The 22,168-nt window shown below is 35.1% G+C and overlaps 1 protein-coding gene across 5 annotated transcripts in view; it reads right to left on the bottom strand.

Annotated features, from left to right (window-relative positions):
• Positions 1-253: 253 nt before the first annotated feature.
• The window catches only part of TTLL7 (tubulin tyrosine ligase like 7), a 66,882-nt gene continuing 44,967 nt past the window's right edge, over positions 254-22,168 (bottom strand). For 2 of the 5 annotated variants that reach the window (XM_065656223.1, XM_065656222.1), the window contains 7 exons: positions 19,259-19,454; positions 17,973-18,253; positions 15,473-15,607; positions 13,110-13,190; positions 8,657-8,817; positions 4,116-4,289; positions 254-678 (listed from right to left, as the gene is read on the bottom strand). In XM_065656223.1, coding sequence (XP_065512295.1) covers positions 558-678; positions 4,116-4,289; positions 8,657-8,817; positions 13,110-13,190; positions 15,473-15,607; positions 17,973-18,253; positions 19,259-19,454 — 1,149 coding nt within the window. In that variant the 3' untranslated portion in view covers positions 254-557. Of the gene's footprint in view, positions 679-3,659; positions 3,779-4,115; positions 4,290-8,656; positions 8,818-13,109; positions 13,191-15,472; positions 15,608-17,972; positions 18,254-19,258; positions 19,455-22,168 lie in introns of all 5 variants that reach the window. The other 3 variants (XR_010607828.1, XM_065656224.1, XM_065656226.1) reach the window with 3 other exon arrangements.

Genomic DNA, 22,168 nt, shown 5'->3' with positions numbered 1-22,168 from the left:
GTAATTTCAGAGGAGAAATAAAAAGAAGTCTGCCTTAGTTTTGGCTTAAACAGTTTTGGGGATTATTTTAAACATGTCTAAGAAATTATCAGATTATTTTTTATGACTGTTGCAGTTTTACTGTTCTACTACAGTTTTTAAATCATCTTCCTTATTAAAGGATAAATTACATGAGACAATAAATCATATAACTTTACAATAAATAATATTCAAGTCAAAGTATTGTACTTACAAAATAATGTAACACTGTAATAGGATCTTCAAGATCAATTCCATTTTATATATTCTGCAGCAAAAATTACATTTCTAGTAGGAAGGAATTACTCATAAACCTAGCAAGATCTACACATTCACATGTGTGTGTAAACAACTTAACAAGGTTTATTATATTTCCCAGAAAAGCTATGCTTTTACAGTAGGTTTTCAGCTAAATTTTGTCATAATATGGTAGTAATTATATAACAGTGCTTGTATTTAGCTCCATGACAAATTTTAATTTGAAAAAAAAAATAAATGGAGTGTCATTATTTACAAAGAACAGCAACTTTCCTTTTGCTTCACAAATGACTGTATCTGTGTGTGAACAAAATGTTATGGCGAGGCATTCCAGATGAACTGCAGCTAAGGTTGGACGAGGATGATTTCATGATGAACAGTGAAGGTCCTGACAATAAATACCTAGAAAGGATATGAAAAATACAGCAGCATTTACAGGCAAAGTGACATTCAAGAGTAAAAGAATTAGTTGTTCATGCACCATACCTTAAAATTGTTGTATCAAAGAAATTACATACAATAAATACTACTTATGAAACATAGAGAGCACTAGGCACTAGCTAACTCAGGAAACAGATCTAAATTCAGAGAAACTCTCAGCAAAATTTCAAGATGTTATATGAGGATCAAACATCTTTCCAGTCCTTTATGTTTAAAGCAAGAGGATAAATAAAACAATGGCATCCTGTGTAACACTACTGCCAAAAATTAATACTTCACCCACTGTTCTGTTGTTATAGAACTATTTATTCAACTTATACTGGATAAAAACTGTAATTGGTGTTAAACAGCTTATAAAATGTTAAGTTGTAAAAAAAGTTGATCAGTGAAGAAACAGAAATTTTCAGCTTTGGTTTCCAGTTCTAATTCTCCACAAATAGACATGCTATCATCACTACTAGTAAAGCAAGAAACAATGATGCTGCAACCTAGTAAGTCACATCAGTGACTACTTAACTTTTAAATTCAGACAACTACATAGCCTGTATTTTATGTAATACTAAAAAAAGTAATTTATCAAATACTTAATATTCATTCTTCGATTTTTTCATGTTATCATTTCCTAATAGTTAACTGCGGAAGTCATTAGATGAGCGCAGTAAGTGTGCAAAAGTAACCTCCATACTAAATCAGAATTTCATAATGAATTGTGTCAATGTTAGGATGGATTGACACAACACATTGTATAAATTATTGCTTAAAAATTGTTGCATCATTCTAGTGAATCATATTGATTAATGATGAATAAGTTAAAAGACTGATCCTACTAATCACATTAATAGAAACAGCATCACACTGGGAGACAACCTGTATAAGAAAGCATACACATTTGGTTTAAGCTTTGAGAAAAGCTGTTATTAGAAAAATACTATCATCAATATATTTTTAAACAATTTACAAAAAAATAAAGTCTGATTTGGAATGGGTCGGTGATAAGCTTGACAGTTCACTGCATCGCCAGACTGAGTCCTACCATTGCTTGACAATATAGTAAAAAAAAAATAATGCTTCCCAGAGAATATGCCATGGAATAGATAAGATTATTTAGCAAGCTGTAAGGATCTAGCAGTAGATGGGATTTTTTTTTAGATTTTTCAACATAGGTGAATAAATCAAAGTACATAAAGTCTAACTTTTTACACAGTTTGATTTTAGCTATTATTTTGAAGATATTTTGGTATAGTTTTTGAGCTCTCCTATTGTTTTCTTTACACTTTTAATTTTGTGAGGGAAAAAAATTACATTAATGCATATTTACATTAATACTCCTATTCATTCTCTTCATGGCACATCGTGGATTTACAGTGCAGAGGTGAGACTGAGAACAAAATTGAAAAGTGAAAAAATAACTCTGTGGCTGCTTTCATTATCTTCTCTCTCCCTGTTCAAGAAAATTTTCTCAGCTAGACAGGTATCTATTTGTAATCTTTGAACGCTTTAGTTTCACGAACATTTGTTTCATAAATACAAACAAAAAATGGTTTGTGCTCAGAAAAAAGTTATTCAAATTAGATTTTATAAAATCTTGAAAAAATTGACTTCTTGTATATTTATTAAATTATACTGATCTTGAACTTCACAAAATTTAACAGAGTCAAGAAAACTCTTATTGGCAGTGCAGATTCTTATATCATTTAAAATGGAAGCCTAGATGAAAAATGAAATAGCATTGTGGTTATCCCATTTCTATGACAATAGTTCATTACCCTAAAATTGTGGGGCATAATCGGCAAGAGCATTTATTTCCATATGTATCTTTCATTTCACAAATTCAGAATACCATGGTTAACTAGCATATTGCTGTATCCACAGTACAGAATAATATTTGTGGAGATTAATATAAAAACTGTAACTTTAATCGGAGTTGTCATGACACTCCATCACTGAAGACATACTGGTATTTAGGATATAGAGGGCTTAGATTAGTATAGCCTGTGAAATTTATGAATAAACTTCCATTCAGCATCCAAAGAAATACAGAAACAGGAGATGAGAAAGTTCTATTGGACCATCCCTTTCACTGCTTTCCAAATGCAAGTCTGTTTGCTGCAGCACATTAGAGTAATCCGATCAATTTGAAAAGTTTGTGGTTGGTCATGATGAAAAATTTTCTGCAGTACTAAGAGTAAAAGCAATAAAAACTTCAAGGTTTAAGATTTTCTAGTCTTAGCTAATCCAGATGACTTTACCATACTCCTGCTACAGCTCAGTAGGTGTTAATATTGAATACGATTTGTTTTGTGGCTAACATACTTCTGCTTTTGCTGTGACCGAACAAGTTGAGTTTCTGGTTGGTTTTAAATTATGTTAGAGTGCCTTAAGATCCACATGACAATAACAAATGGGTTCAGTGTATCAAATAACTAGTCTGAGACATAGCAAGTAAGCAATTAAGTCATAAAATAAATTTAACAGATAATATATCAAAGGTTTGCTTTCCATGTAATATTTAACTCAGAAATCCCTTCTAGGAAATAATGTCTGTAAGATGTTTTATATAAACAAAGCATTTGTAAGTTTATATACATAATAATTCAAATTGCCATTATGGATAGAAATTGGAACCTAAGTAATTTGAAAATTACGTTTTGTTCTTCACCTACAACTGTTAAATCGCAGACCGCAGACTCCCACAGTTGGAGCATTTTCAGTAATCCCTATACTGACAATATTATAATCCCTATTGTAGCCAGTCAGAGAACTAAACCAGCCAATGGAGAATCGGGTAAGTGCCAAATAATTTCTTTACTATATGATGCTGTTTTGCAAGGTTTGAAAATATATTTATGCTCTGTAAGATGAAATAATAAAACTTTCAATCTGCAGATTTTGGAAATCAACTTTGCAAAACTGTGCAATACAGTAAATCAGATGGCACTTACCTGACCCTTGGCTGGAACTGTGCCCCTACAGCATCCCACTGCGAATGTGACACCAGAAGTATCATACATGTTAGGATACCTCTAGGAATGCAAATCTGGAATCAGTGACTTTGAGGGATCTGAGAAGGGGAAGAAAGGAAATTCTCAGTTTACTTTATGGAAAGCCTCTGCTGCAGCTACTTGGGCAGTAGGCAACCAAGATTTTAATAAGTGTAGCTTCACACAAAAGCTGTGTATCTAGTCTTCTTTTAGCAGTTCTTCCTGAGTAGGCTAGAGAGACCAGAGCAGCAGAAACTCAGGAGCAAGGGAAATGTTGGGAGTTTTGCCCTTTTTTTTTTTTTAATACATAGTGAACTAGGCTTAAAGAAAACTTTAGTGGTAGCAACATAGACTGAAACCTGTTCCAATATTATCCTTTATACTTATAATTTAGGAAGAGAATATTGAAATGTATACCTTGTATCATCCCAGTAGGGGCTGATCCCAGTTGGGGATCCTCTTGAATCTGATGAATATTTGTAAACCACCAGCAGGCAGTGTTTACAAAGTTGTACTATTCGTCGGCAACACTGGAGTTGCTCAGGCGTCACCACCTCTGTGCTTTTACTGAGTATGGTTTCCCAAGATCTCCTGTTATGGAAAAAGACATGATTTCATGTTCTCTGTCACAAATTGCAATCTGAGAGCTTTACTGCTTTGTATCAGATGTGACAATAGAAGAACAAGAAAAAAAGCATGACCTTGCCTCTTTACAGGAAAGGTCTATACTGTTTAACACAAATGGTGGCAGATGCTGAGTCCAAAACACAAATTAAGAAGTTAATCTTCATATGTGAAATGTCCACAGCCATTTTTCACTTGGGTTGCTCCCTAAAGCATTTATAGGGCCATTACTTAGGTTTAGCACATAAAGATTTACTGTCACATAATTTATATGAGTCTTAAAACAGGAATAAGAAAAAACACTTACTATTTTTAACAGGCTACCACCTGAGTGCAAACGCGATGTGACATTAAAGGAATTAATAAAAATAATAAATTATTTCTAAATGTCTACACAGCATTAATATTACTCTTCTTCTAATTTAAGTACGTGACACTAACAAACAAATACGAAACTAATTTACAGGAGATTAGTACGTGCTCTGCTTCCTCATCCAAATAACCATATGAGGTGAGTTTCTCAGTTTAGTCATTTAAATGTTACTTATCATTCCATCTGGTCATATGGGGTTGGTCTTCTACAATTAAGCACAACTTGCAAAGTGTATCTATAGTCGTATTGCTTTTTGAAATGCAGACCATCATGCTGCTGTTTTCTTAAAAAGCCATTTCTCTTTCCAAAAAACCCCAAACCCTACCATACCAATATAAACCAGGTATGTTTTACCACAGAAGATTACAATAGTTCTTTGCACGCACCTCAGCCCTCTGGTTTGTGCCAAATTCTGACCACATTACAGATTGTTACATCTGTTTTAAAGGCAACATTGTCCCCGTGAAGACCTTTTTTCGGGCAAAACATTATCCAGTAGCACAGATAGTTTGTAAGGTGGAGGTTTTTTGTTTGTTTAAGAAAGAAGCGAAGAGAGAAACATTTGCTACATCTGGCTTCGACATAGCATCCAGGATGACTTAACCGTGTCCACTGACATCAGCAGTAGATTTCACAACCCTGCTGTGGGAAGTTTGTCCTTAAAACAATATCAAGGAACCATCAAGCTTACTTCTGTCTGGTGGGATTTTTAAAATTACACCGTATTAGGATGGAACTATGAACATCAATGACTAAAAGATAATCTGTACGTATAGCTAGCTGATTTTTCAGCGTGGGTCCTCACTCTAGATCATACATTCCAGCTGAAACTATTCAGTCCTACAGAATTTCCACTGCACACATAATTTCCAAGTGACATGAGCATTTCTCCTTAACTATTATCCATATAATGAATTGTTTAAGAAATACTGTTTATAAGGCATCAAAACTATTTCATTTCATAAACAGAATAATTCTACTATTGAAGAGCTACTATTTTCTTTAATATATTTTTCTCAATATTGTTTCCTGTCTGGGAACTTTCCACAGTATTTTTACAGGGAAAGTAACCTATTGTCTTCATTCCTTTCTCAGGAAGTCATGTGATGGTTGGTAGAAAGCAGCAAGATGAAGTTCTAAGTATTACATTTGTTCAATGGATTCACAGTGCCACAAATAATTATATTCTAATTCAATCCATAAATCTACAAAGTCCAGTAGAAGAAACCCTCCTGAAAAATTCCTTAAGTTCTGGGCTTTGAGGTCTGTAATCAATTTCCTACAGTTAGGAGGGCTTTTATCAGTGAAGGATAATATGTGGCCTGCTACAACTACGGCTGATTATGGACATAGTGGCATACAGTTACTCTAATAACAAAGTCTGAGATTTGGAAATGTATATGTGAATTTTAATGAGCTTTCATATAAGTGTGCCTGTGCAACCTTCTCCATGGGCTACACAGATTCAGTTCATGCTCCATTATACAGCAGTCAACGGGGATCAGAGCACTGTTACATAAGGAAGCTTAATTTCTTATGCTATAACTTTAGTTCCCATACATTAGTAAGAAATCATGGAGGCCTCCGCAGATCCAGAAAAGAGTATTATGCTTGATTGTGCAATATTGTCAATTATGTGTTATTCTTTTTACAACTATCTGAAGTCAACTGGTTCTACAAGTTTTCTCTTGTTAATTTGAATTGTTTATTATACAGTAAAACAAATGTAGCTTTATGAAACCGTCCACATCAAGGTTGTTTCACAGAGGTTTTCTTTGTTTCTTTGGTTATTCTTTTTGTTAAAGTAACACATGCCTAGCAGAGATCTAACCAGCAAGAGGACACCTTAAGGCTATCAGCTCTGCTCTTCTCCCAAGACATACTTCTTACAAATAGTAAAAGTACTATACTCCTTATTATATTTTCATACACCCCTGTTGCTTCTGAATTAGCACATTAATACCCCTTCTCATCACGTTTCCCCAAATTCTACACATGCTCCAAGTTTATTTTAATCCGTTCTTTAAAACAGCACAACAAATTCTAAGGAAGAGCAATGAGAAGTTGGCCTCTCTGCTACAGGGATGCTGTCCTGAGTTCTCTGTGGTGGACTACATGGCAAGGAGGATGCTTGAAACTGAATAAGCAACATACTGGGAAGGTACAAACAGCCTTTCTGCTTTCTTCTGTGAATTCTCTATTAACTATATTACATGCAGAGTGACTTCTACACATATTGGATATTTGTATATTACTTTTACAGTATTTTTAGAATCTTTTACATAGCGACTCTTTTTACAAGGAACTGGATCTTTGTCAAAAAGATTAGCTCCACTTCAGAGTCATCAAAGTCTTGTTCTGCATGGATTAAGTTATTGCTAGATGAGAAATCCTACTCTTCATTGAACTCTTCTGCTGGCTCAAAGACTCTTCTCCCGAGCCAAGTGAGCAGCAGAGTTATTCAAAGGATTTAACAAAAAACATTCTAGAAAAATCTAAAATGAAAATTTTCATGCATATTAAAAGATTTGCGCACTACAAGTAAAATTCAAAATAATCAGAGCAATATTAAAAGGGAAAGGAATTACAATATTTTATGACAACAAAAATTGAACTTGGACTCAAGACTTCACAGACCTCTGCTGGCATGAAGAAGGGACCCTGCAGCTGCTGAGGATTATACCAAAAAAAAATTTCAGATTGGAAACACAGAAATCTTTTCTCACCCTATTTTAATTTTTGGAGTATGCTGCATTCCCAATACCTACCTCTAGCATATCTTAAGGCTGACATTATCTGCAGGTTCCTATGGTCCACCTCAGTGAAAAAAATGTGAGGACTCCTAATGGTTTACACAACAAGAAGCCTTCAGCAATAGGAAGATAATGGTAAAAAAAGCCCAAGAAACTGATGACCTTTTGGATACTCTCAGATCCTTCTTCTTACCGACCATTTTGTTGGGAAACAATTAACAAGTGGATAATGTGCATTCTCTACATGTCATAAATGACTATATGTGAAGAACATATCGACCTGATTCCTTTGTTCATAGAATACATACAATTCCATCAACATACTATTGTGTTTGTTGTATTCATTTTCAATAAATCTTTTAGAACACCTTATGCAAGCTAATCAACCCCCCATTCTTTATACATTGTATATACTTACAGAGAAAATCTATTTTTGCATGCAATATATTTCATATTTAAACATTTGTATTTTTATTTTATGAAGAATTTGGCAGGTGGGGGGGATTCTTTTATACCTATGATCTGATCCTCCAAACCTATCCTTGCATGACTGCCTTTGATTTCACAAATGTAGATTTTGTATTGTAGGATATTGAACCTTCAATATATAGCTTGATCTTTTTTTCCCCAACAGAAAACTTGTATTTGCTACCCAAACCAAAAACATCTGCTTACCTCAGTGTGGAAATTCCTATTTTGCATATACTTCAATTCCCACCAGTGTGGAAACCAGTGAATGTAATCAAGTGCAGAAATTCAAACCTATTATTTGTAAATAACAGAAATGACATTGCATTTGGCGTGAGATGTCAGCTGCACTTCTGAATTCTTCCCTTCTAAGTCTTGACCTCAAATAGATATGGACAATGATTTCTGTTGATGGCAAGTCTATATTTGACACTTAGAGTGGTCAGGCCTCAAAATTGTGCACCATCCAGTGAAAGAGTGGACCTAAAGCTCAGACATTTTGAAAATTAGGTTTTTTCTTAAGGTCATTATATTTGTAAATACATTACTAAATGTATGATTCCATTACTGAAAGGGTTGGCCTAGATTATTAGATTTCTAATACTATATGTTTAGATGTTTATAAAACAATTTCAATGTATTACAGCAACCTCTTGAATGAAAATGAGCAACAAAGTATGCCAGCATTGATTTTAATTGTGAAGGTATGAAGATGACCAAAATAAGAAAAATAGGCTTACCCTGAATTACAGAAACAGTTCCATAGACCTTGACCATGGCTCCAAAGTAAGCGATTAAATACACGGTTGAAGAGACGGTACAGATGTAAATTTTCAATGTCTGGAGCCTTCCAGACACGCTGTAGAACTGCACGAACACTTCTCTTGACTATATCCAAAACCTAGGGAAGAGTATTCCAAGCAAATCAAAGCAAAGGCATATTGCAAAACCTAAACCCAACTGTTCAGTGATTCACTGCACACATACACACAAACACACACACAAGATGACTGCTTAACTATGAATTCCCACAGATGTCTGTTTCATTTCTGTGCATTCATCAGCAAACTTTTACGATATGCTTTCTCTGTCAATAACATTTTGCAAAGCCAAATCAAAATATTTTATTTTTATTACAGAAAAGTTCATTTCAATTTTTTTCAGTCTGTTCAATACTAGCTCATTTAAATTACAAAAAGAGTCTAGAAAGAAACAAAATGGACACAATTGCAGACTAAAAGCAACAAAATTAACAGCCCAAATACTACATATTTGAATATTATGTCATCTTCTTTTCCCATTCTCTTTTAAAATACCATCTATTTTATAAAGGACTAACATGTCCTGAAAAGCTACAAACTGCTTTTAGTTTAATGTCTGTTTAAGCTCAGTGTTACCCTAGATCAAACCATTTTAGTTTACCTTTCATGCAGGGAACAGCGCAGTGAAATCAATAAGTAAGAAAATAATCAGCAAGAGATTTAAAATAGCCATATTTATAGAAACACAGCAGATTTATTATATATGGACTACATTTAAATGCAAGTGTAAGGATGCAGGTGAAGAAAAGGCTGGGCTGCATTCAGTACAGCATGGAGAGCTCCACCCAGCAGGTCTTGGCTACTCAGTGCACACACACACTTAGAGGCAGTCCATCCTACTCATCAGAGTCCTCTGGGATACACCTTTGCACATCCCAGGGACCTTTCCCACACAAATGGTTGTGATTGCATACAACCTTTTAAAACAACTCAGTCCCTAAATTACAGAAAGGATCAACCATACATGCTGACTAATAGTAATTTATCTCCCTGTGTAAAACAGAACAATTTCACACCGTATAGATTCTCTCACTAGTCCAAAAGACATGAACTAAGAACTATGATGCCAATGTAGAGTTTTTCCTTTCACTTTAGCACTCGGAGTTGGAGAAAACTAAGGACTGAACCTTGCATCTTAAAGCAAGGCACAGACTGCCAGGTAGTCTGGAAAAAAACTTTCTTTCTGTTTTGACTATGTCGATATTGCCAATATGCCAGAGGGGAAAACATCCTAGTCAATTGTTCTAAATTTGCAAACATGGCCTCAGTCATCCATTTAAGAAAAGAGACAAGGCATTGCACAAGACCTGGAACTTCATGAAACCTACATCCTCATTTTTCTAAGTTAATTTCCCTAGTTTGCCTTCATCTTTCTGTTTACTTTAATTTACATAATTTACTTTAGCACAACCATTTATCTAGGTGTAACAGAACAAAATGTTACGAAAGAGTGTATTCAAAACCCTCTGGTAACCATCAAAACACTTTAAAAGAAATTATATAAAGTGATGTAACACGAAGCAGTCACAGTTCCTCCCATACAAAAGTATCTTTTTCATAAAAGCCTTTGGAGGCTAAATTTCATTTTAACATGTATTGATTTCATTGGTTTACTCTCAACTTGCTTCTAAATGCCTCCCCTACCTCTGCTGTAATGCCGGAATATTACACGCTAAGAAAATGAGCAGAAATTTAATTTTTCTACATCATGTTGAATAATTGTTAAGCAAATAACAGCTGTCAGGGATGAACACCATGAAATCTAGTACCTTGCCCAGGTATTTTCTTCCTGCGTGTTATAATTTCCCAGTAAGTATAGAGAAGGAGACTGAGTTTCTGTTTTGTATTTCACAAAGTTGCAGAAGGCCCCTTCGAGACAGATTCCCTACTTGCATAAATATTCTCTACCTTAAGCTTGCTTCTCCTTTATCCACCTCATTGGAATATAAAACATACTTCTTGCAAAATCAACAAAAGCTTACACATTTGGCAGTCCTCAGCTGCAATGTCATTGTCAAAGTTAATCCGTTTTTATAAACTACCCTTGTAAGAATAACTTTCTGATTGCTTGAAGGGATTGAGGTTAAAAGCAGTTTAAAAGAAAAAGGCAAATCATTTCCAGTGCAAGCAAAGATGAAGGGCCCACTGGTGCTTCAGGAATTATAAGTCTCCTAAGTCGTAAATGATGTTCCCACAAGAAAAGCAAAGAAATACACACTTCTGATTGCGCAGTTTTTGCTAATAACGACATAGCATATCAACCTATATCATCCTGACTTTGCACATGTGCCCTTGGTTTTACATGACTTTCAGTCAAATAAAGGACAGAACCACCCTTCACTGACAGATTTCTGAAATAACACTTAAAGGAGAAAATGTTGACTAAACTTGAAAGTTAAAAAAAACCCCACCACACACAAAAACCAGACAGGCACAGGTAAATTAAGCCAGATGGCCCAAAGGAGCTTAGGAAGGGCAATTGAAGAATGTAAACAGCCTCAGTCCCTCAAAGAGCAGATTTTTCACTCTCACTGTGGCAATTCCTTCCCATAGTTTTGGGGAATGTCCTATGGAGAAGGGTTGAAAGAGACATCTTAACCAGTCTTGTGTGAAAGCCATGTATCTCAGTTGCAACGATGAGACCCATCTGGTGACTTCTTTTCACACTTGTGGCATCATAGATTATAGAAAGTAATTCTAGCAACACATTCCCCACCAGTTCCAACTGTCCCAAAGATTCCTGCTGAGAAAATGAGATCTCCGTTGCAGCAGTGTGAGGTTTGGGCCCTGTTCCGTATGTATCTATCTATTTATCCATCCCTCCTGTCCTAGCAGCTCTTCCTCCATATCACCATTTTCTACAAGCCCCCACTAAGAATCTCTCTGGTTTTGGCCAAAAGGCTACAACTGCCATATTCACACAACATGTGCATGCGTATTGGGATTACAGCACTCTTTCCTGTAATTAAAAAGAAATAAGAGATCATTTGAAGCAAAGGACTATTCAGCAGAACTGCTGTAGATATCAAACAAACATGACACTATTTCAGCCAATGAAGATGGTTGCTCTACTGATTCCTGTCACTAGCACAAAAAATAATTCTGCTAAATTATAGATCTGAGCTGCCATTTGACATGGTTTGAGAAGAATTTTGATTAAATTATAGCCTCCTACATTTCCAAGTTCTTCTTCAGTTTGTCATGTCTAATTTAGTTTTAGAAAGCTGTGCAGACACATATTCCATTTAATATCTGAACTTCGTTTGAACAATCCAATATATTTCTATCATATGATGTCACATTAAATGGACATGTTTTCTCCATCCAGTATGAAATACAAGCATTTAATGCAATATTCAATACAATATGATTTTAAAGACTGAGGATCACACTGCTGATTTTACAAAAAGTGATTTGAAATGAGGATCTGAAATCATTCTTCCAGTCTTCTGTAAAAATCTACCAATCCTTTCCAATTATAATATTTATCATGTATGCAACATTTTGATTAAGTTACTTTCTTTTACGGTCTATAAAAATAGATTGTGAAACTGAAACACACATATGAAATGCCTGGACCTGATATGCTAATTCGCATAATTGGTCTTTCTCTGCCTCAGTCACTGACACAAAATACTGCTTTGGGAGCACCAAGGTATTAATAATAGATATTATTTCTGCCGCAGTAAGGAAAATAAATATGACACTGGGAAGATGATTTTGACTGACATATGTCATACAGATATGACTTACATACTACCGTATGTCAGGTTTTAAACAGATCAAAAACTCTTTAGATGTTATGCACAACAGTAGCTCCTAGATAGCAAATGAGTGAAGACAGAATGATAAATATAATTAGCCCTTTGCAAGACTAGACCACTTAGTTGAACATTATAACAATGTCAATAATCTTCGCTTGGCAGGTCTATTTTTTATTCAACATTATCTATTGTAATACTGTGGGTCAAAGACTCAAATAACCAAGTGCAGTATCACTAACTCTAATGGAGTTTTGATTTGCCTGGTCTGAAACTGCTGACTGGTTTATCCCTTACCAATCAAATCTGTTGAATCAATACACTTCTAAGAATGTTTTCTAAAAATTAGGTATGTAAGCACTGATCATGTATTTGTTTGCTTTTCTTTCAGCAGACTAATTTTTTAAGAAATTGTTTTTGAAATTCTATTCCAGGATGGTTATGCTTGTCTTAATACAGAGCAACATAACTTTCTGCCCTGGAATTAATTCATATATATGTTAGTATTAATAGCATCTCAGGTCACTCTCAGCTACTGCTAAACACTAGTAGAAACACTGCTACGCGTCTATTTCAGATGATCTCCAGAAAATGAGAAACATGTCACTTACTTTTCGTTGCTTTACAGAATCCAGTTTTACCAACCAATAGGATGCCACTTTTGTTTTGTGATACTTCCAATTATCCATAATCTGTGGTCGTTGCAAAACATGAGATAAAAGAAATACACATAAAAATCAACCAAAATCTGGCATTTCATTCATGAGTATTCCTAATGCTAAAAAGTATGAGCACCTAAAAGACATTTGTGAAAATAACTTTTCTCTAAAAGAAACAGAAAAATGTTTGCAAATTTATGTGGGGGAATGTTTGCAAAGACTTGTGTGATCTTTCAGTTTAATCCCACCCTCTTTTCCACCTGATTCTTACAGTTGTATGCAACAAAGCAGGTAGAAACTTGTCTTGACTGATTCAGCTTGGATTCCTTGAACACAGCAGTAAGTTCAATAATGCATAAGTGTTAATCTATTTAAATGGTGAGGGGTTTTGCTGCATAAAGGACATTAGACATACTTTGAAAACATCCTTTCTATAAATGATCATATATGAATTACACCACTCTCCTTTTATGATGTCTAAATGCTATCGAAATAGCTCAAGCCATGAACACATTTTTATTTTCATTTTGTTATTTTATCTTTCTATCCTATTCTTTTCCAGATGTATGACAAGTTCTGCCTCACTGACAACTAATATACCATTACTTGTTTCCTTGCATGGTGAAATATTATTTCCCATCAGAAACTGGTTAAGGCCAGAAGAATTTATAAAAGAATCCTGCAATAAGAAAGTGCACGTATAACCATGATAATCTTACATGAGAAAGCACCACTAGATGGAGTGCATACACACAGTCCCACACTACATAAATGCACACACACTCTCACGTGTCTGAAAGATAAAATTTAATGAAGCGTTTTATTTCTGCTTCTAAGATGAGAAACTCAATACACTAGTTATGAATGCTCTCTTCCAGAATCACTGAAATCAACCATCATTACAGAATTCCTTTCCACTGTGATGTAGCTGCACAAATTACTAGACACACAACCAACACTTTGAAAGCTCACAAAGGGCATTTCTGGCTGGATAATGAATTAGATGAATTTTAATACACGGTGGACTGTGCTTACTACATCAGAATACAGGTGTTAATTTAAATTACTAGATACCTCCATAGTTCTACTAGACTAAGAAAAGAACTTCTATCTTCACTTTTTTCCATTTTCCAAGCTGAAGTTAGTTTCTTTGCACTAGATATTTAAAAGGGATTTAGATACCATGTATTTTCTGTTTATATATCTTAATGTTAGGTGTTGCTTTTTAATTGCCCTCTAGATTGGGCATTTCTGATACCAAATTATGAGGCTCATGACAACGTTGGATGCAAGAAAGGGTAAACTGGCACACTAGAAGAGCCAAAAAGAGTGTGATCGGTGTTCTTTATGACTAACAAACTGTTGCGGTTTAACCAGGCAGGCACCTAAACACGACACACAGCCATTCGCTCACCCCCCACCTCACAGTGGGATGGGAGAGGGAATCGTAAAAACGAAAAAGGTAAACCTCATGGGTTAAGATAAAGACAGCTTAATAGGACAGAAAGGGAAAATAATAAAAATAATAATAATATTAAGAATAATAGAATATATAAAACAAGTGAGGCACAATGGCAATTGCTCACCACCTGTCAACTGCCACCCAGCCAGTTCCTGAGCAGTGGTACTCTGCGCAGCTTCCCTCAGCTTTCTACACTGAGCACGCCATCAGATGGTGGGGAATGTCCCCTGGGCCTGACGGCTGTGCCCCATCCCAGCTCCTTCTGCACCTGGCACAGCATGAGAGGCTAAAAAGACCTTGACTGCTCAACAACAACTAAAACATCAGTGTGTTATCAACTTTATTCTCATTTTAAATCCAAAACACGGCACCATACCAGCTACTAGGAAGAAAACTAACTATCTCAGCTGAAACCAGGACACCAAGTTCCAGTTTGCCCTGCAGCACGCCAGTCTGAGTTCTCTACCTAGTGTGCCGGCTTGAGAGCAAGTTAAACATGTCAGGGTCTGCACTAACAAGATCAGATGAAATGTAAACTGTTAATGAATTGTAACATTCTTCTTAGCTTAAAGTTTAAACTTTCTTCACAATGAAAAACTGCATTTTCCTAACCTTCCTGATTGTTTCTCATATATTTTATAAAGACATAGGAATGTTTTCAGTGCTGCTCTTTTAAGGTCAGAAAAAAAGCAAAAGCCCCAAGCTTTCAAAATCTTTTGAATTATCCTGAGTTTTGGAAGTTTTAAGGCCACAGGAGCTTGTGAATCATAAGTTGAGCTTTATACTTTATTTTAGTCGCCTAAATAGTAACTGCCTAGCCTATTATTCTTCTTTCTTATTTACAGATACTTACATCTTCTATAATTAATTCAGATTCTTCATCTGTTTTTCCTGGGAACCTCATTCTCATGTCATTGATAATGAGAAGAGTCTCTTTTGTCAAAGCAGCTTCTTGCTCTTTTGTTTTCTGTTGAAGCAAAGACTCACTCTAAAAACCAGTATGAAGCAAAGGAAAAATTTCAGGCATATCATTAGGCTACATTACAAATACGTTTCCTTGACAAAAGTAAATTCTAAAAAACAGTGACATAAAACGTATTATTAGAGCGTGTAGACATATCTAATACATAACCAATATACACACATATGCCTCATGTACGCTAATGCATCACCATTATTTATGGTTGCCAAGAAATTAAAGAAAAACAGTTCAAATATAAGTTTCTTTTTCAAGAGTGAAATTCAAGATTTTTAGGCATTTCTAAATCTTTGTATTTTGTAAGGACTACAATATTACTTAAGGATATTTTTGCTTAAGTAAGTGAGAAATATTTTTAAGCTTAACAAAATATTTTGCTATATGATACATAATAAATAATGTGGCTGAAATAATAAGATAGCAAATATTTACAAATCCACTTTTGTTTATAACTGCTATAATAATGTGTTTGTAATTCCCAGCTATAAATGGCACATCCTAAACTTAGTTTCCACACCTTTAGAATATACATGGATCTCAGTAGGCTCCAAAAGTGGCAATATACTGCTCTTTTCTTGCCTAAAGGTTGGATAAACTAATACTTTATCACACACAAATGACTTCTTCTAAGTTACAGCTTATCATTTTTAATTTATTCTATAGCAGTAATATATATTATTCTTAGTTGCAAAAATAATTATGAACAGTGTTCCATTCACAATACAGTGCTAAGTTATGAGTACTTCTTATCCATTCTGTAAGTAATTTTATTCACATTATTTTAAGAATCATGACTTAAGCTCTATCACTCAGCATAATTGTTATGTATATCAAGATCACCTCTGTGGTGGAGCTTTCTCAATGAGAAAGAGAGTATGGTTTCTTACTAATGTTAATTTAAGCGAGTAGCCCATTTTTAATGTCAGATGGCAAGAGACTGTTTTTAATCTTTCAGTAATTTGTATTTGATATAAAGTTAATGCAAATAGAAAAATCTGTATTAGCCCTGTCATATTAAACTCTCAGAGTACATCTTGATGATAAAAGGGCACTTTTTAAACCTGAGATAGCTAATGTGATAAAAAATATCTTTAACATGTTGTGGTGAAGACACAATCATCTTAATGTTTTTCCAATTCTATTAGCTGACTTTAAAGATGGAAATCCATGTTAAGGAGTATTTCACAAGATGTCAACACAATTTTAAAAGGATCCTTTTTCATTATTTAGACAAAGCCTCACAGGCAAAACAGACAATGAGCATTCTACCAGATAAAAATTATTATTAGATATGGTAAATACTACGAAGCAAGTTAATTAGCATTACAAAAGAATTTCTCACAATCCAAGCTCACCACAACGGAGAAAGGCTGCAAATATGGGTTAAAAGTGTCAATTTGTTTTGTCCCATCTTGAAAAAAATTATTTAGGTGATGAAATATATAGGTCCAGCACCAAAGCATGACTGGAAATGCGCTGGCACCAGCACACAATAAAATACTGAACGAAGCTGGGGACTGATCCCAGCAAACACTGCCCAGGAATAAGTGGCTACATGGTAGATCATGCAAACACAAAAGAAGTGCCTGCCTTGTGAAGGAGATACCAAAACAGATGACAGTCTGGTCACAAAAGGAAAAAATGTATGGTTCAGAAGTACATTGTGGAATTACAACTAACCACAGAAATTCTAAACAGCTGAAAGTATTTAATCTGATCTATTTATTAATACTTAGACTGAGTCTAAATGCCTGTCTTAGGGACTGGCTTCAAAATGAAAGTAGTTTTATCTTCACTCTAAAAAAAAGATGGTTTCTGACACAGTCATTGCAGTGGCAAATCCTAAGGATGACAAGACCTACCTACAAAATATAAATTGTTCACTTTGCAAGTATAGCTCTCCTTTCCCTGCAATGGACACCCATACAAAATCTTACTAATGTTCTATTCTGGTACGATATATTTACCCTTGGTGTATACACTGGGTTTGAAATATTGACGTATTTTTGTTACTGTAAAGATATCAAAGGTAGGCACAACCTTCTTTCAGAACCAGCAGTCCCCAAAGAAATCATAGAAACTTTTAAAGTAGAGGTAAAAGCCCTTTTTATCTTAAAAAAACTATTTAGGAGAGAAGGTTTCCCAGTCACAAAAACTCAGATTTCCATTTGTATTGCTGCACCAGAAACACTGAAACATCACAGCTAGTACTCACTGTAAGTCATATGCAGGTCTAGAGATTTTCCCGAGCTTCTGTCAAAATAGCATTGACCATAGGACCTCAGATTTTCTGACATTGTAAAAATTAGTAATGTGTTTATTGAGTTTTAGACAAATGGAACTGATTTTGAAAGCAACTGCTATCTTAACTCACCCCCGATGAGTTCGTAGCTCCCAAATTGGGTGTCTGAGAGACTCTGGCTGAAGATGGGCTTCGATTTAAAGAATGAGACCTGTTCACTGAGGATGCACGCTGGATTTGCAGAGGTGCTTTGGCTGAAAAGGGTCGTTGCTCTGCTGCCTGTGACTGCATAGTCAATACTGATATTGAACGAGGGCAGCTTACAGAACGCCTTATTGGACCTGTGGATGATGTGGGGGATGAACATGATGGAGATTTTATATTTTTAATCGAAGGCTTCCAGTTCATTCTACCTGCAGACAAATTAAATGAATGATGTAATTACTTATTATTTTCTTAACACTCATTTTTCAGTTTTTATAACTAACAACATGTATGACCAACATGTGTGCACACATACCATAATGTATGTTGACTAACAACTATATATGTGGCAGTCAGTCATGTCAGATTCCCTAATAATACATACTTTACATACTCTATAAGTAACATTTCTTTCTTCTTCTTTTCTTTCTCATAGTCTGCTTTAGTCAGGTAGACTCCAGTCCTCTATAACATGCATCAGATTTATGACAGAGTGCACATGCCCTATAGGTCAAAAAGTATTGTGGCTACTGTGTGAGGCTTCTGGACTGTAAGAATATGGAAGCAGGAGAGAAAATGTGATTGCTGGATCCCATATTTGCAGATCTGGTCTCCCTCATCTGCTTCTGCACAGCTGTACAGTTTTTTATTTCAGTTTCCTGCTAAATAAAGGATGCTGCTAAGAAAAATAAAATTTTAGAAACAGCGTTACATGATGAAATTATTTGGGACAGTACACCACTAAAACAAAAATAACACACCATATCATGTTCAGCAGAACATGCTGACACTCATGGTCTGCAACAAGCAAGAAAACAATCACCAAAAAAAAAAAGAAAAAAAAAAAAAACTATGCAGGGATCTCATCTGGAATATATTACTTTCTATATTCCTCCAGATACATTTCTTTATCCCTTCTATACTCCAGCAAATTCAAGCTTAATAAGACTACCTTTTACAAGAAAAAAATAACAAACTCCCCCCAAAAAAAAAAAAAAAAATCTAAGAGCAAAAAGGAAAATTCACACCATTTCCCAGGTATATTTTTCTCTTTAGCATTTTTGGAAAAAAAATTTCATTTTTTCCTTTTTAAAAAATTTATTTTCATTAATTTAGAAAATATTTTCAAGAAGATGAGACAAGCAAACCAGTGTTTAACCCTGAAGCATTTTATATAATTCATCATGAATGCCAGACTTACTTGGAAAACTTACCCAAACGTTCCAAAGATTTGTCTTTATTTTCTTCAAGATCATATGAAACTTTTTTCTCTTTTTTTTCATTGTGATCTTCCTTTTCAGTTTCTTCTCCTGATTCTGACATACTGCTATCACTATCACAGCTACTATCACTATTGTAGTTCTTTAGTTTTCTTAAGGGCTGTGTGCTTTCTGGCATTGAATACAACGGCTAAAGAAAAAAAAAAAAATTCCTTCATAATCCCAAAAGAACACATTACTATCACACTAGGTCCCTGATTCAAGCAGGTTCATTTGTATACATTTAAACCCTCTCAAATTTGATTGGAAGTTTGTCCTTAGTTTTAGAATAGATGCTTAAATATTTCATTAAATTCCCCACACAGAAATCCTAATCTTTGTCACATGAAGAGCAGCAGAATATAGTAAGGGGAAAAAAATTACTTTATTTCGAGTATGACTTACATTACCAGAATTATAGTTTGAAATCATAAATCAGGTGATACAGAATATCATTTGCAATCAGTTTCAATCCCTCACTGATATTTGCAATAACTGAAGCTATAGTTTAACAACAATCAACGTGAAGTAAAGAAACACATCAGGGAACTTTGGCTGGTAAAAGTTCTGAAAGAGAAAGCAGTGAATCCACATTCTGCAGAAACTGGCAGAAGACAGCAAGCTGTGCCAGGTGTACTGGGTGTCCCATGTGCACATGGGATTCGGTGTCATGAGGTAATTAATCTTGTGCTATTACCAAGAATACTTCAAGACAAAACAAAAAGTAGGAGACAGAGAAACTGATGCAAGAGCAGGAACTAAAAACTAAAATTTTTCATCTTCCATCTACCATCAGGTAGACAAGAAAAATGCAATATACTCTACTATATCTATTATCCTAAGAAGGCTCATGTGGTCACTTTTTTTTCCTACGCATTTTCTTTCCAGTAACTTTCAGCTATAAAGAAGCTATGGTGATGGCTTCATCCTCTTAGTCATCTAATGGACTGCAATTAAACCCCAGATTTAAAAAATTAATATCATAATTACTGAACATATTTTGGGTCAGAGTGAAATAGAAGAACTCTCAGGATGAATTTAAATTGCCCTGTTATCTTAGCATAATGTAATGCACCAAGATTTACTGTAAATGGCAACAGAAAAAAGCCCCAAAGATACTGTTCCTGCAAGATACACTTTGTAACTAAACATATTCTACCTAAACTTCTATTCCAGATGAGGAAGGAAACAGATTTCTGCCACTAACTTAAAAGTGACAGTATGTTCCTGCAAGCCCAACCTGTTAGACCAGCTAAGGACAAGGCAAAGAAAAATATTCCATTGAGGAGCATTATGACTATTGTTCAGTTACACAAATAATATTTTGATATCCGTCTACCTGCCAAAAGGACAAATTAAGGTGCCTCTACACTTATTGCTTTCTCAAAAATAGCCGTACTAATATGAAATGCTATGTATCATGGAGATATATTGATCAGACCTTCCTGATGAGTTATACAAGATATAATAAACATTTTCAATCAAAACTCACAGGGGTGTTAAGGTAGATCTCATTCCACTTATGAATATTCCTCACGCAGAATACGCTAAACAAGAACATCCTGACCGAGACTTCACATCAATTAACAAAGAATAAAAAGAAAGGTCAGATAAATTATAAATAAAGCATTAATGACAAATAATAGCCGGATCTGGGTTTAAAATGACCTCTTAAAATAAGAGATACTTGATTGTTTAGCAATTTCAATGACCTTGATTTTGCCCTCATGCTAACCTGATTTTTCTCTGATTAAACTCATCTGATTTTATATCAGAAGAATAAAAATAAAATTAGTTGCTCATTTCCTCTAAGATATCTGTTATTCTACTTCTTTAGTTCTTTTTCCTGCACAAACAGGTACAATGTAATGAACACCAGTAAACCCCACAGTGTGTAAGGATGAGGTGCCCTCTAGAGGCTACAAATAAACCAGACACTTCCAGAATGTATTTCTCAATCTAAGTAGAATTCGGTAAAATTTAATTGCACACAAAAATGCCTTCATTCTGGGAAATTCTTGACTTCTACTCTGAGCTCATAATCACGTTCAAATAAAAATAAGCCTGAAATACCTAGCAAATACGGAATAGCTGTTACACACAAAGCTTATTTATAGACACTGAGCATCTGACCTCCTAACAGCAGCTTCTCTCAGCAGGCCAGCCACTGACTTGTAAGGGAGGACAGGACTTTATGACCTTCTGAAAGAACCTTTCATGTTGGGTAACATGACGTAAAAAGTACTGCTCCCTCAGGTTTGTTTTGTCCAGTAGATCTTGCATATGTTTCTTTTCTGATATGCTAATGGGGATTTTTATTTGTAGGATTTTATGATTACAAGAAGATGGGTTTTACAGCTGGGTTATTCTCTTACCTGAAAGACTGACAGGCAACAGTAAGTTCTACTGCCTACCTCACTCGCCAGATTTCTATACAGATTTATATTTAGACATTACGTATCTCACAGCAGGCCCTTTAAAAGAGGTGGCCAATATTACCAAGTGCATATTACTCGCCACATGCACCTGGCCCCTTACAGGAAAGAGGAGATGCTCATTTGGTACAAGATACAAGGACCATCCGCAACGGGCACGTGCATTTCAAAGGGAGTGCGTGAGATATTTTGCAACCAGGGAAGTCTCCAGTCACGTGACTTCACTGTAGGCATGGTTTAAATGATTAAGAAGGATATCAGGACTCTAAAAAAGATGCAGGAAAAGAGATACTGTACAGCATGAACTGTGTACACTGCAGGGAAAATAAACAATCTCCTTGGAGAAGCTAGTTTCATTGCCTTCCCTTTCGATTTCATCAACTTTATGGGGAGGAGGGAAAAAAAAGTGGGAATTTCGGTCACAAGCAAT

The sequence above is a fragment of the Caloenas nicobarica genome, chromosome Z (genome assembly GCF_036013445.1).
Source record: "Caloenas nicobarica isolate bCalNic1 chromosome Z, bCalNic1.hap1, whole genome shotgun sequence".
Lineage (NCBI taxonomy): Eukaryota > Metazoa > Chordata > Aves > Columbiformes > Columbidae > Caloenas > Caloenas nicobarica.
Note: the sequence above shows the minus strand (reverse complement) of the source record. Positions and strands in the feature narration are given on the sequence as shown.